The sequence below is a fragment of the Schistocerca piceifrons genome, chromosome 3 (genome assembly GCF_021461385.2).
Source record: "Schistocerca piceifrons isolate TAMUIC-IGC-003096 chromosome 3, iqSchPice1.1, whole genome shotgun sequence".
NCBI classification, from domain to species: domain Eukaryota; kingdom Metazoa; phylum Arthropoda; class Insecta; order Orthoptera; family Acrididae; genus Schistocerca; species Schistocerca piceifrons.
In genome coordinates this window covers 249,585,489-249,600,492 of record NC_060140.1, presented here as the reverse complement: position 1 = coordinate 249,600,492, position 15,004 = coordinate 249,585,489, and the positions used below count along the sequence as shown (strand labels likewise).

General features: G+C 44.4%; 1 protein-coding gene across 1 annotated transcript in view; it reads left to right on the top strand.

The window, feature by feature from the left end:
- The window catches only part of LOC124788553 (homeobox protein MSX-1-like), a gene marked incomplete at its 3' end in the record, with an annotated part of 242,327 nt that extends 227,870 nt beyond the window's left edge, over positions 1–14,457 (top strand). The window contains exons 2-3 of the mRNA XM_047255823.1: positions 7,140–7,327; positions 14,215–14,457. Of these exons, the coding sequence (XP_047111779.1) occupies positions 7,140–7,327; positions 14,215–14,457 (431 nt within the window). The remainder of the gene's footprint in view (positions 1–7,139; positions 7,328–14,214) is intronic.
- Between the last annotated feature and the right edge of the window lie 547 nt (positions 14,458–15,004).

Below are 15,004 nucleotides of genomic sequence, written 5' to 3'. Positions count from 1 at the left end.
CATATTTTTAACGGTTTTGTTGAATGATGTATTATGAAATCTGTGAATGGGTTTGCTTCCCCGCAGCCTTTCCCCCTTCCCTCTCCCCTTCCATAAATCAGTGAATATGTTTGCTTGCGCTCTCCGCCAACAGTGAGTGAATAGACTTGTTTGCCCCCTCCTACTAAAACAATAGCTGGTATCCCACTGAATGGGCTTCGTTTTTCACGTCTGTTTACACAAAAGTAAGTGACACAGCATCTTCATAGGCCGAAGTTTAAAGAAGTTTAGCTAACTTTTTAAAGTATCTGCCTGAAGAGTAACTTCTCTTTAATGACCACCTCACTTTAAACCAGACAAAACACTGTAGTAAGAATTCTCTTCATTCGGTACACAGCTTTAATTGAATTTAATTCCGGGAGGACCTTTCCTGCTTAGAGGGGACTGTAGAACAATCAGGACCGTTTCCAGCCCACTCTTTTACAACAGAATATGCGCGCAATCTAAGAGCAACATTTTCTAACACAGGAAGCACCGTTTGTCTGCTGCCCTGAGTATACTGCCGGCGGTTTAAGCACCGGTGTCAACCGAATCTCTGTTTGCGTTTCATTTACCCAATACGAAGGCAGCTTAAAAACAATGGCGGCTCGTGAGTAGACATTCTGGGTGTTCACAAATTTTTAGATTCAGATAAATTTGGAAGTGTTAAATTAATAGCAACTTCTGTATAACCTTATGCTTATCCACAAGTTTATACAATTACAGCACTGCTAATAATAATAATAATAATTAGACACATAGCTTATCTGACAAACGTAAGAATTGTTTTTGTGGAATTTTGTTGTTTTTTACTTAATTAAGTACAGATTAGGGCAATAACGAGATAATGTGTAAGCATTCGCAACTCACCGTACCGTGTAAGTGGGGGTTTTCGTGCTTTTCCATTTTTTTTCGGACAAATGTACAAGACGTTCAAAAATTTACTTCCAGGGTGAAAATCAGTTGTTCTTACGCTGCACGCACACAACAACTTGTGCTAACTGTACGCTTCCCTTGTTAAATGATCGATTGTAATCACGCTTATTTGATTTCGTCACTCATTCATAGGATCTATTATCGGAGTCGGATTAAAGTTGTGTGCCAGACCGGGACTTGAACTCGGGACCTTTGCCTTTCGTGGACAAGTGCTCTGCCGACTGAGCTATCCAAGCAAGACTCACGACGGGTCCTCACGGCTTTACTTTTCTGTTATCATTTTAAATAGATTCACATTGTTCACACTGCGCACCAAAGCCGATTCCCGCACAGCAAACAACCAAGTCCACCCACAAAGTGCCGTTTGTGGAAATGATCAAACGCAAGTAGCAATGTCTACCAACATGGTTACTTGACTAGAACGCAAATGAGGCGCTGAGATCCATAAGGGCCTAAAGGACACCGCCGTAGATCCCATTTTTAAGCGAATATCACAGAAACCAGTGATACAGCTTTTCGCGAATTTTCATAAACAGTGTGGGCCTACAGTACAGATAAACCTGACTCACCATAAGATCAACAGATTTCAGAAGCATGAATGCTACACTCTCACAATCGACGGCTCAAATGAATAACTGTATGATAAAACTCATAACGTAATATTCTGTAATTCATTCAGAAACTCAGTAAATAGGTTTATTATCAGTACAAGTTTAACATATACTGATATCCAATCTTATTTTACTACATAGCGAGTGAATTAGCGTATCAGAGGAGTGTCTAGTAGGTTCGATGCCGAGCGAAAGGGAATAAAAGTCTGACGTGGTGTACAACCACCTGCTGGCACTGACGTAAGCTTCTAAATGAGTGACAAGGGCTAGCTGTGCTCATCGTGAACCGTGCACCTTATTTATCAAATACGTATGCATTTGGTCTGTAAGGCAGTTACGTCGCGAGAGTTGCGCATGCGCAGAAGCTCCTTAAAACGTACACAACTGAAGGTGTGCTCGCGACCCTTATGCCAAGTTTGATGGTCTCTAGAGGAGCAGCTGCGCGGTAGATTTAAGTGCTATATCTTTCAAATTGCTGCAGCTATGTTACGTTTAACAGCATTCAAAGAAAAATAACCGATAAATCCGCAAGGCATCGAAATTTAGGGTACTCACATGCTCTTGTGCTCTTACACAGCAGCCGCCACTGCTGGAATACGAATTATAGCGAACAGAGAGTATACTATTCTCAATTTCGTTGGATCTTCTCCGAGTGTGATTTGATGTATCTGTTCCACATATCCAAGCGAACTGCATAGAGAATCCATACCTGAAACGAGCATATAGTTCTACGTTTCCCGAGAGCTCGCTGAACTACGAATAAACATGAAATGTAGAAATCAGAAGGAATGGACGGAGAATCGTGGCGGCTAGCAAGTCAGGGAATTATGGCAATGAGAACGTTGAAAACTTGTGCCGGACCGGATCTCGAACCCGGATTTACGGCTTCTCATGAGCCGTTGCCTTAACCGCTTCGGCCATCCGGACACGGTCTCTGAGCGACACAAATTTCCAACTTATCGCAGGTTGCAGTGCAGCGTCACCTGTCCATTCAAGTCACTACTCGCAAATACTGATTCTCATAGGAGTGCAGACGATATTTGTGGATTGTCACTGAAATAGACGTCGACAAGCTGTCTCTCTATTTTTTCATAAACGTCTATATCTGCGCGGTGTCTGTTCTATCAGACATGTCCGACAGAACAGACAACACTCAGATGTATATATTTCCCTAAACTACGTTACCAACATTGCAGAGTGGTTCCTACAAGAAAGTAAATGGTTCACATGGCTCTGAGCACTATGGGACTTAACTACTGAGGTCATCAGTCCGCTAGAACCTAGAACTACTTAAACCTAACTAACCTAAGGACATCACACACAGCCATGCCCGAGGCAGGATTCGAACCTGCGACCGTAGCGGTCACGCGGCTCCAGACTGTAGCGCCTAGAACCGCACGGCCACTCCGGCCGGCTACAAGAAAGTAAACGAATAATCATATCCCTCTGGAGATATTAATGAGGACTGTAGGGAAACTCGTCATTATTCTCCATCTAAATCCGGTAGCGTTAGTTGTATGTCAGCAGTGACATATGTCAGTACGTATACGTTTGCTGACGAAGAGATGGTCTATGAGCAGCTATATGTGGGATCACCGAATGCAGTGGAAGAGCGGCACAACGATGGTATGCTATGGTGAGCAGTTCTCGCAGCGAATGATAACCACATCACAGACGAGGGTCGAGGCATTATTCTGTGTTCTCTGTTTTGAAGAGAGTAAGCCACAGCCTTTCCACAGTTGTGCAGGTGACTTGGCAGAATTTGTTAACTGGAGTAACAAGTAGAATAAATCATAATTACATTAGTACTCTGTAAAGAACTACCAGAGACCACAGATCTGTTATAGCAAAATACTCAGAAAATACCCCGAAATAAAGTCAGAGATTTTTTTTCCGGTGTTCGGGTTCGTCCCGTATCTGCACAGGCTGCTTCTATATTGAATTACTCTACAAGGGCATATCCTCAGCTCACGGGGCTCGATGTGTAACAAAAGGCCCAGCAGCCGCACTCCGTGTTGTGGACAGGAGTCGCGAGCTGCACCACAAGGTAAACAGTAGGATGAGGGCGGGGCCGATATGGAGTGGCGCACGCTTGTCGTGCCCGCCCTGTTAATTTGTTGTGTGGAGCGCCAGCACGCCACTTAGCCGAGTCAACACCAACAGGGTGGGTGGACCGGCTGCCCGGCGCACGTGAAGGTGCGGCGCGCCGGGGGCGAACAGGAGGTGTCGCCACCGTGCCGCCCCCGCGATTATCCGATTGTCGCCTTACCTCACACCTCCGCCTCCTAGTGACACCTCACTTCCACGGCTTCATTATGGCGCCTTAGTTACCTATTAATAATAATGAGTGTATGGCATTGGTGGCCGGGAGACCCCTCGCGGGGCGGTTTGGCCTCCGCTCCACAAGTTCTTTAACGCCACTACGGCGACTTCCGACTGAATGAGGATGAAATGATGATGAAAGACACACAACACCCAGTCATCTCGAGGCAGAGAAAATCCCTGATCCCTCCGGGAATCGAACCCGGGACCTCGTGCGCGGGAAGCGGGAACGCTACCGCAAGACCACGAGCCGTGGACAGTTACCTATTTATATCACAGTGTGGTGTAAGAGAGAACTTGAAAGCTATAATACGATCAGGTTAAATTAATAAAACAACTGTGCCGTTACAGGCTGTCCTTTGTTGCAGACACTTTTACATGAAAATTGGTCTCTTGTCTGAACGAGAAATCAGTATGAGTCGTTGATACTGAACTAAAAGCTCTTTTATCTACCCCATCACTCAGACGTCTTATCTAAGGTCCTTTCAGTAGCAGGAACCCGATTCTGGACTGATATTTCTCACTATATCAGAGAACTAAATAACTGCAACTCTAAAAGATAGCTTATACCTTATTAAAACCACAGTAATTTTCGCCTTTGTTCTGCACGCACCCTTTATCCCCCATCTTTAGCACGAGACATTCATTATTTTCCAAAGTAACTAGCTGGCGTGAATATCCCTCCACCTCAACATGCTATGATGCCAAATTTCACTTGTGTGCACCTATAAATACGTTTTGCATCTACTATCACTACTGTTGTCGCTATTACTAGAAGATTTAGTAATGTCCCTTCTATTATTGCTACTAATTACTTAGTCTGTATTATTATTCGAAAAGGCTTTAGATAAATTCAAATCTTATTTAAAATCATTGTTATTTCTGTTAGTGTCGTCTTATGAGTTTTTTGTTCGTTTTAGAAAGAAATACTATTCAATACACAGCAACCACCATTAGACAAAGAAATGAAAAAAAAAAAGGATTGTCAGACTGCACTACTGTACTCGGAGTCGCAAGCGGGCGACTTTCTTCTGTGCAAGATTCAGCGCAAATCTTAATCTTTATCGGTCATTTAATGGTCTCTGCGTGTCCGCGGTCACAGTTGGTGGTATCCACAGTGAAGTGTCACTTCCACAGTTTATTCCTGGATGCAGTTCTGTTCATGCCCAGGTGGGAGGGCTTCCGAAAGGAGAGGCTAAGCAGAAATGTTCTCAAGTCGATAAAACCACAAGTGTTCTCTTGCTGTAACTGCTGTTGTTTGCAAGACAGAAGTGATCTGGACGAAACTTCTTCTGTACGTCGACATGCTGGAATGTGCCCATGTGGTGGCGATTCTCCTGATGACCCTGGTTTGTTCTCTTAGCGTTGGCAACTACTTGGTGGCTGTGCCTGCAAGCTGGTAGAGTTTTACAGGTAGCGTAGGTTTCAAAGAGGTCAACAGCCCCACCGCGGTGGATATTCCGGTGCCCGTCAACTCACTGAAGCTAAGCAGTGTCGTGTGTGGTTGGCACTTAAATTGGTGGCCATCGAGTCGGCGATGCGCTGTTGACCTATTGGAGTGTGCTCAGCCTCGTCATGCCAGTTTAGGAGCTGGTTCACCGAGTGATAGCAGCTCCAAGTCGTGAAAACTGGCAACGGCCGGCAGAGCAGTGCGCTGAACCTACGGCCCTCCATACCTGCAACCAATGATACCAGTCGGCTGAGGATGACACGGTGGTCAGTCGGTACCTTCGGGCTTTCCGAGGCCTGATCAGAGTTTAGAGTAGCCTTTAAACAACTTGTGATGAGCCTGCACGTTAGCAACTATGTCTGCCGAGATAGATTTGTACCAGAGTGGACGCGCATACTCTGCACCAGTGTAACCTGTTGCTAGTGCCGTCGTTCTCAGGGTTTGTGGCCGAGAGCCCCACGTGCTACCCCTAATTGTACCGAGGATATTTTTCTGGCTTCCACCTCTATTATCGATATCGCAATGCTGTCTGTCATTTGATTAATATCGTACTAAAATTATTGTCATTCTATAAGTAACTGATTTACAAGCATTGCATCTGTAAAACAGTAGTCCGATGTAAGAGAGGAGCTGAATGCCGTAACCTAATCAAGTTAAATAAAGCATCCCGTTACCGACTATTTTGACTGTGGATACGTCTAGGGCCGGCCAGAGTGGCCGAGCGGATCTAGGCGCTACAGTCTGGCACCGCGCGATCGCTACGGTCGCAGGTTCGAATCCTGCCTCGGGCATGGATGTGTGTGATGCCCTTAGGTTGGTTAGTTTTAAGTAGTTCTAAGTTCTAGGGGATTGATGACCTCCGAAGTTAAGTCCCATAGTGCTCAGAGCCATTTGAACCAATTTTGAAACGTCAAGGCGGCAGTCGGCCACCAGCTAAAACAAACAAGAACTTATTCGGCATCGGGGAGAAGAGATGTGCGGGGGAACAAGCTCCACCTACCTTGCCGCCTGCGTCCTAAATTGGAACTTCTGCGAAAGGAGAACTGACGTGTGGTGACAGCAATTTTCGATTCTTTTTGGGCTTACAGGGAGCCGAACTCGTAACCTGTGATGCAGCTTCACTCATGTCTAAAATGCAGTCAACAAACATCGCTCAACACAAAGGAAAATCGAACGCGTAAGGATTGGCAGTGCAGTATATCACGTGGTACAGGCTCACCCTCTCGTGGTATCTTACGCAACCACGGTTCAAAACACCCCAACTTCGAAAATGATATGTGTCTTCTGTAGCAATAAACACCTAATACAACCGTGTACAATTCACAGCCATTTGATACAGTACGTCGAGCGAAACAGCAAGTGGTTGAGTGTGAGAGGGGAGGAAGCGCAGGAGGTTGCGACCAATCTGCGTGTTGTGGTGAATACCACGAGGAACCACGAAAACAGACCATAACGTTCGTACTCAAAATAATGACTAGCCATGCACATACGCGGAGTGGCTGAGCGGTTCTAGGCGCTTCAGTCTGGAACCGCGCGAACGCTACGGTCGCAGGTTGGAATCCTGCCTCGCGCATGGATGTGTGTGCTGTCCTTAGATTAGTTAGGTTTAAGTAGTTGTGAGTTCTGATGACCTCCACTGCTAAGTCCCATAGTGCTCAGAGCCCTCTGAACCATTTGAACATGCACATCCGATAACGTAGAGAGGTATTTAAACTGTATTCGTGATATGACTTCTTCGAATATTGTGTTTCTTATATGTAAACATGACAGTGGACTAATGATGTGCGTTCTCCTATGTGCAGACAGCGGAGGCGGCGAGGGCCCCAAGCTGAAGTGCAACCTGCGCAAGCACAAGCCCAACCGCAAGCCGCGCACGCCCTTCACGACGCAGCAGCTGCTGTCGCTGGAGAAGAAGTTCCGCGAGAAGCAGTACCTGTCCATCGCCGAGCGGGCAGAGTTCTCCTCCTCGCTGCACCTCACCGAGACACAGGTGAGACGACCACTTGCGCTGCCACTTTACGTAAGTCAAACCACCGAAACGTAGCGCTAAACACTGCGGAACCCTCAATTACACATACATTCTGAACATCGTAGGGTTTCTGCTTCTGCACTATCTGAGCAAAAGTATCCGGACACCCATTAGTGGACATTAAAATGGGATGCATCCACCCTTCACCTTTATAACGATTTGAACTCTGCTGAGAATACTTCCCGTGAGGTGTCTGAATCTGTATGGAGGAATGGCAACCCATTCTTCCTCAAGAGCCCAAACCAGGGAAGGTAGTAATGTTGGACACTGGCCTCCGACGTCAAGTCGACTTTCTAACCCATCTCACAATTGTTCCATTTTGTTCAGGTCGGGACTCTGGGCAGGCCAGTCCATTAAGCAATGTTATTCTCCACAAACAATTGCCTCATAGATGCTGCTTTATAACAGGGTCCATCGTCATGCTGATACAATCACCGCCTCCGAACAATTACTGTACTGATCAAGGACACAGTGCTGTAAAATATCCTTCCGCATTTAGCTTTTTCTTGTGTAATAACGAGACCACACCTGAACCACGAGGAACACCTCCATACCGTAACTCCACCACCTCAATTATACTTCGCTGTTGGCACTACATATGATGCCAGGGTAATGGTCTCCAGGGATTCACCAAACCCAGAACCCCCCTCCCCCCATCGAGCTGCCACAGAGTTAGCTTGATTGGTCACTCCAAATCACTCGTTTCCAGCCATTGGCGTCGCCCTTTACACCAACTCAAGCGCCTCTTAGCATTGACTACAATGACTATAGTTATGTGCGATTCATGAGAAGCTGCTCCACCTTTGTAACCCATTTTTTTTAACTTCCCACGCACAGTCCATTGGTAGAATTTAGAAACTCTCGAATGATTGCACCTACAGACTTCATGCGAATGTTTAGAACCACCTTCCGCTATGCTCGTCTGTTCCTGTCCATTCGTACATATTCTTGGTTTCGCTGACCAGCCGGAGTGGCCGAGCGGTTCTAGGCGCTACAGTCTGGAACCGCGCGACCGCTACGGTCGCAGGTTCGAATCCTGCCTCGGGCATGGATGCGTGTGATGTCCTTAGGTTAGTTGGGTTTAAGTAGTTCTAAGTTCTAGGGGACTGATGAGCTCAGCAGTTAAGTCCCATAGTGCTCAGAGCCAATTGAACCAATTGATTGGTTTAGCTGGGGTTGTTCCTTCCCGCTTCCACTTCACAGTCACGTCACCGACAGTCGACTTGGGCAGCTTAATGAGCGTTGAAATATCGCTAATACCTGTGTTACGTGGCATCCAATAATGTCCACATTCCAAGTTACTCAGTTTTCTTGACCAACCCATTCTCCTGTTACTCTGCTTCTCTAGTGACAACGCAATACCCCCGCCTTCTTTTATACTGGCGTGTTCACCTTCCGTGGCACCTGGTTATCAGTTCCACATTACACTGCGGTGTCTGGATACCTTTGATAAGATTCCTCCGTATTTTCTTGCTCTGTGTAAACTTAAAATAATTATGAACCTGCCTGCCCATTTAGAGCCTTCGAGGAAGCTATGTTTACAGTGTTGCCGTTTAATACATTGCTGACATACAAAAGAAAGTAGAAAGTTTCTCGACCTGTCAGAAAGATAAAGTTTCTTACTAAGAACATTACTTACTCCACTTTCAGATCAAAGAGCTGCATCCAATGTTGCTCCCAGTGAATAAATTCCATCTCTGAAGTGCGGATTCTTGAACTCTGCGCTGTGACCAACCTAAAGTTTCAGGTACCCTCTTCAGTCGAGTCAAAAACGTTTTATAGCCTAGTTTTTCTTTAGATGTGACAAGGGGCAGAGTCTGAGACATGTAGGACGATGAGTAGAGTGGATGCTCCAACAACTGAAACGTCAAAAACCTTATTTTCACTCAACCAAAGCACCTTTGAGGCCAAGATTATTGCACTGACAAAATCCAGACCTCTCTTCGCCTATTTTTTCATGTTGCTCATACAGAAGACTTCCACAGTATACGCATGTACTGTTTTAGCATTTGCAAAGTAATATATGAGAGCAACCCTTTTTCACTAAACACTGGCTGTAGCATTTCTGGTAGATGAAATTACCGTTAGGCAAGGAGTCATAGGCTTCAAAGGACTGCTTAGAAGGATATATTACAGACTTAAAACTACCGTAAGCTACCGTAGACCATCACGAGTAAGCGCAGTCTCGGGTTTGCAGCCTAGGTCAGTTAAGACCATAGCAGCGTTACCTTTACGTTAGGTGTGTTTCATACCTATTAGGTATTGCCTCAATTCGATCACATTGTTTGCGTACGCGATCAGTGCCTTACTAGATTCCTCTTGAAACTGGAAGCACTGAACCATCTAGAAACTGAGTGAGGGTATATAAAGGTCCGCATAATCTAAGGAGCATTTTCGTTCTACATAGTTATCTTCCGGTCAGTTACTGAAAAATAAACAGTATGTATTGCGAGATCAAAATTGTCAGTGTTTAATGCAGTTTTATTCGGAAACTGTTGATTTGTAAAGTGAAACCGAGGGATGTTGAAGTAAAAATAAAAAAGGAATACTAAGTAATCGTACAGCTCTATAAAACGCAATTTCCATAAAAAAAGTTAAATTAAAAAGAACACTACAAAACAAAAACATATCAAACATTGCTTCAATACTTCGTCGAGTTATGTAAAACCGTTTCTGTTATTCATAAAAAATGTTCGCACTTACCAGTAATAAGAGGAAACTCTTGCCTTTGATCATGATGAAAACGTTCTATTGAGGACAAAATAACAGCCATAATTATATGGATTGTTTGAGCTTGTGCATGTAAACTGTACTTGAATCAGAAGTAATTGCTTTGGTCACATAAAAGAGCAAAAGTTGCCACATCAAATAATTTTTATTACCTATAATAAGCAATTTATGTTTTGGAAGGATATAAAATGCACAGTGGAATGACACAGAACGATGTTCGATTCTAATTATGTGCAAAACAAACAAACAAAAAGCAAAGAAAAGTCGTCGGCTCCCAGTTTCAGCCACACATTCATTTATGTTTCTTTCCATACCAAAGCTACTGATACCATTGATAATCCGGCAGTTTACTATGTCATTTGTGAATCGTACCTAAATTACCGAATCGTAATTTTGGTCGATTACGGATGGAAATCCTACGTATGGTAATAGGGTGGTGCACTAATTGGGTGTATTGTATTTAAAACTGTCCAAATGTTGATAGAAATATCAGATTAGCTTGAGATTAAAGAAGAAAGAACTATATCGATGCAGAATCGGCAGGTACTGATAATGTGTGGTACACGACATGTTTAAACGACTTAAGAACTGTACGATCTGTTAACACAGCGTACCTGATCACTGCAGTGTGAAGATTCGTCCGAAGCAGCTACAAGTTCTAATCTATCCTGTGCAAACCCACAAGCCTCTTCATTTGTACGTAACTACTGCAATCTACATCCACTTGAAAATATGCTGGCTGTAGTTATATCTTCGTTCTCCTCTACCCCTCAAACATTTCTCTGTTATGAAATTGACGATTATTTGATGCCTCAGAGTGTGTCCTATAAACCCTTCTATTAGTCATACTGTGTCACACATGTCTCTTCTATCAATCCGATCCAGCATATCCTCATTCGTTATCCGAACATCCCATTCAATCTTCAATATTCTTCTGTTACAACACATTTCTTTACAAAGCTACACTTCAGGCAAAGACCGTCAGAAAACACTTTCTAACGTTTGAATTTATATTATGTGTTAACACATTCCTGTTCTTCAGAAATATTTTTCGTGCTATTACCAGTCTACATTTTTGTGGTCTCTGCTTACTTTGTCGTCCAAATAGAAAAACTCGTTTAGCACTTCTAATGTCTCATTTCCTAACCTAATTTCTTCAGAGTCACCTGATTTAATCTGACTACATCCCATTACTCTTCAATATACTGTCTATTCCGTTCAAATGATTTTCTAATCTATTTGCATTTGTGTAATTCCTGGTTCATTTTAAACTTACAGTGACGTCGAAACTGGCCAGTCATAAAGTATTAAAACATATTTCAGTAAAATACAACTGGTTTCCTTTAATATTCTCCGCTGCATTTCACGCTGATTCGAGGTGCGTGTAGTTACTATTATCTTCAATACTCCGAATGACTTCGTTTTGTGAATTATGTGGTTTTTTACAGTGCAGCCCATACAATGATTTGGTATCGAGCAGAGTTCACGAAGTGACATTTTGCTTAAGTTTCCAACGGTTGACATAACTAATCTTCAACAGACGGTGTGGGCTCCAATAGGTGTTTTTAGGGAGCAGACGTCCGTCGCACAAAAATAGTTCGGTCATTGCTTTCTCATGACACATGTACATTTGAACTATGGAAGATGTTTCCGCTACTGGAGCTCTCCTGGAACGTCGATCCGCAGCTGGATTGTGTGTTGCATTATGCTGACATACAGTAGCACTTCAGCAGTGTTTCGAATATTGTAATCGATTCCGCGATTTACAGTAATTTCTTATAATCTGCATTTCCATAATCACATGCACTAACGTGATGGATGGTCTACGTTTCATCCAGCAGCCGACTAACTTGGCTTTTCTCCATACATACGGCAAGTCGATTTGTAAAGGTGACAGCTTGCAGACGTATGGTTGCATCAATCGTTAACTCCGCGAGATATTCAAAAGCGTACTACAGTTTCTTTTGCCTGCTGAGTATATCCACTCTTTGATCTACAAGAATATCTCATACGCTTCTGCACAGAGCGTGGCGGAGGGTGCCTTGCCCAATGATATCGATCTTCTTTAATATTGCATTAGTGTGTCGAACAAAAGAAAAACGACTGTTTGTATGCCTCTGTACGCGCCCTACTCTCATTTTTTCCTCGTGGTGTGTACACGAGACGTAGGCCTACGTAGGTGGCAGTATGACAGCCGCAGATTCACCTTCGTATACAGGTGGTTTAAATTCACCCTACAGCGTTGCGAGTGACCTACGTCGTCTCTCTTCCAGATACTTCCATTTAAGTACCCGAGCACTTCTGTTCATTATGGGCTATATCAGCCTTTAACGAAGCTGGCAGTGTGTCTCTCAGTTCTTTCGATGTTTGTTGTCATGATGAAGTTTCCAAATGCTAGAACCAAAAGTTAGAATCGGCCGCAGAAGCGTCTTGTACGTAACTGAACCTGGCTTTGCACAACCTTTCCAACAAAAGTAAGTTTACCATTTCCTTTCCCTAACACTGATTTGGAGTTATTTTTCCATTTCTCATCGCTTACCAGACAATACCTGTAAATTGTGACGTGCTCAAAATACCACCACTAATCAGGTAATCAGATATGGTACTATACGGTTCAGTCTCTTTTTAATAAGCATTATCTTACATTTATCCCCTTTTAATTGAGCTAACATCCACTACATCAAGTGGAAATGTTGTCGAAAGACAATTCCTTACAATCGCTCAAAGACCTTACTTCACACCGGCAGCGGTGGCCGAGCGGTTTTAGGCGTTTCAGTCCGGAACCGCGCGACTGCTACGGTCGCAGGTTCGAATTTTGTCTCGGGCATGGATGTGTGTGATGTCCTTATGTTTAAGTAGTTCTAAGGGACTGATGACCTCAGATGTTAAGTCCCATAGTGCTCAGAGCCAGTTGAACCATTTTCTTGAACCTTATTTCATTGTACAAAATTGCGTGGTCAGTGAACAATCTTACAGAACAGCTGATCATGTATTATAAATCGTTTGTGTATAATGAGCGCAGTGGGGATATTACTACGCTTCCTTGAGGCACGCCGACTAATTATTCCTTTTCTGTGGAATATTCGCAGCCCAGTTAAACATAGTAGCTTCTATTAAGAGGAGTAGGACGTCAAACGGGCCGACTTGGAGCAGGAGAGGCATCACAGGACATTTTAATTTCCAGTGTCTATACTTTTACGAATAAATTCATAAAACTTATTCAGCATGACCAGGAATGATTCAGGATTCACACTCATTGCAGTGTAAGTTCGAAAACATAACAAAATAATTGTTGTTTTTTTACGTGTGAAATTTCATCATTTTTTCACTTACTAATGGCTGCATTTGTTGCTATAGGTACACTTGTCTTCATAAGTTAGAGAGATTCTTCGATGAATTTGGCACAGCATACATACCATACTCACAGGTGTATGAAACTTTAGAATTTATTTAATTTATGAAAAAAACGAATGATCTGTTGTATTTTAACCTTCATGTTTAGGAAAAACACAAATTTTATAGTTAATTGCCTCAATTTTTACCACAGTTTTTAATAGATTTGAAAAATTCTAGAGTTTCGTACACCTTTAAGTATGGTTTGTATGCTGTGCAAAATTCATCGAACCGTCACTCTTACTTATGAAGAAAAGTGTACCTATAGCAACGAATGGTGCAATTAGTAAGTGAAAAAAAAATGATGAAATTTTACAAGCAAAAAAAATTACTTCGCCATTTTTTCGAACTTCCACTGCTATGAGTGTGAATTCTGAATCCTTCCTGGTCATGCTGACAAAGTTTTATGAATTTATTTGTAAAAGTATAGACACTGGAAATTAAAATGTCCTGTCGTACCTCTCCTGCTCCAAGTCAGCCCGTTTGACGTCCTACCCCCCTTAATGAAGTATTCCACGAGCCAATAACGTATCTGCGAAAATAGTAAGATCTACGTTGATTAGTAGTCGACTATGTGGCACAATGACAAAAACGCCTTACGGATCTCCTGCAAGACGGAAACTATTTGCTCACCGGAACCTACTGTTAAACATTTGTACACACCGGCAACTTTCCCGTGTGGTGATTCTCTATTGAAGGGGTATCTTTTGTTTGTCTGCCGACAGGTGAAGATCTGGTTCCAGAACCGCAGGGCGAAGGCGAAACGGCTGCAGGAGGCGGAGATCGAGAAGCTGAAGATGGCGGCGGTGGCGGCGGCGCGGCCGCACCACCTGTACGGCGGCGTGCCGCCCGCCGTGCCGCCCCCGCACCACGCCTACTTCCACCCGCACCCGGCGGAGGCGGCGGCCGCCGCCATGCTCATGGGCCACCACCCGCACCACGCGCACCACCATCACCACCACCACCACCACCACGCCGCCGCCGTCTCGGCGCTTCTCGCCAGGCACCCGCTGCCGCCCCCGCCGCCGCTCATCGGCCCGCCCCCGCCGCCGCCGTGCCCTCAGCAGCCGCCCCCTCCGCCGCCTCCGCAGCAGCCGCAGCTGTCGCCGGGTGCCGTCACCGTCGCCTCCAGGTCGCCGACGTCCCCGGTCACCGCCCCCGCGGGCATCGGCCTCTCGTAGGACTCCCGGGTGCCACGCCTCGACAACCTAGCACCGTATCCATCGTCTCGCCTCCGACGGAGCTCACCGAAAGAGACTCGCAAGCTGGTCATTCTCGTAGACGTACCAGACTGTCGCACTTTAACAAGTGCAGAGAGTGTCGATCACTTACAACTATGTGTCGATGAGTCCACCCCAAAACTTCTTCCTTCATTTCCTTCTCTTGCCTCCACATAGAAATGTTGTCAAATGAAACATTCTAAGCAGTACGCATTCAGTTTGCTCTTTCGTTTTTCTTGTAGTCGCCTGCATTCGGTATCTTGTATTGAGGAATATTCGCATATGCATGTTACTT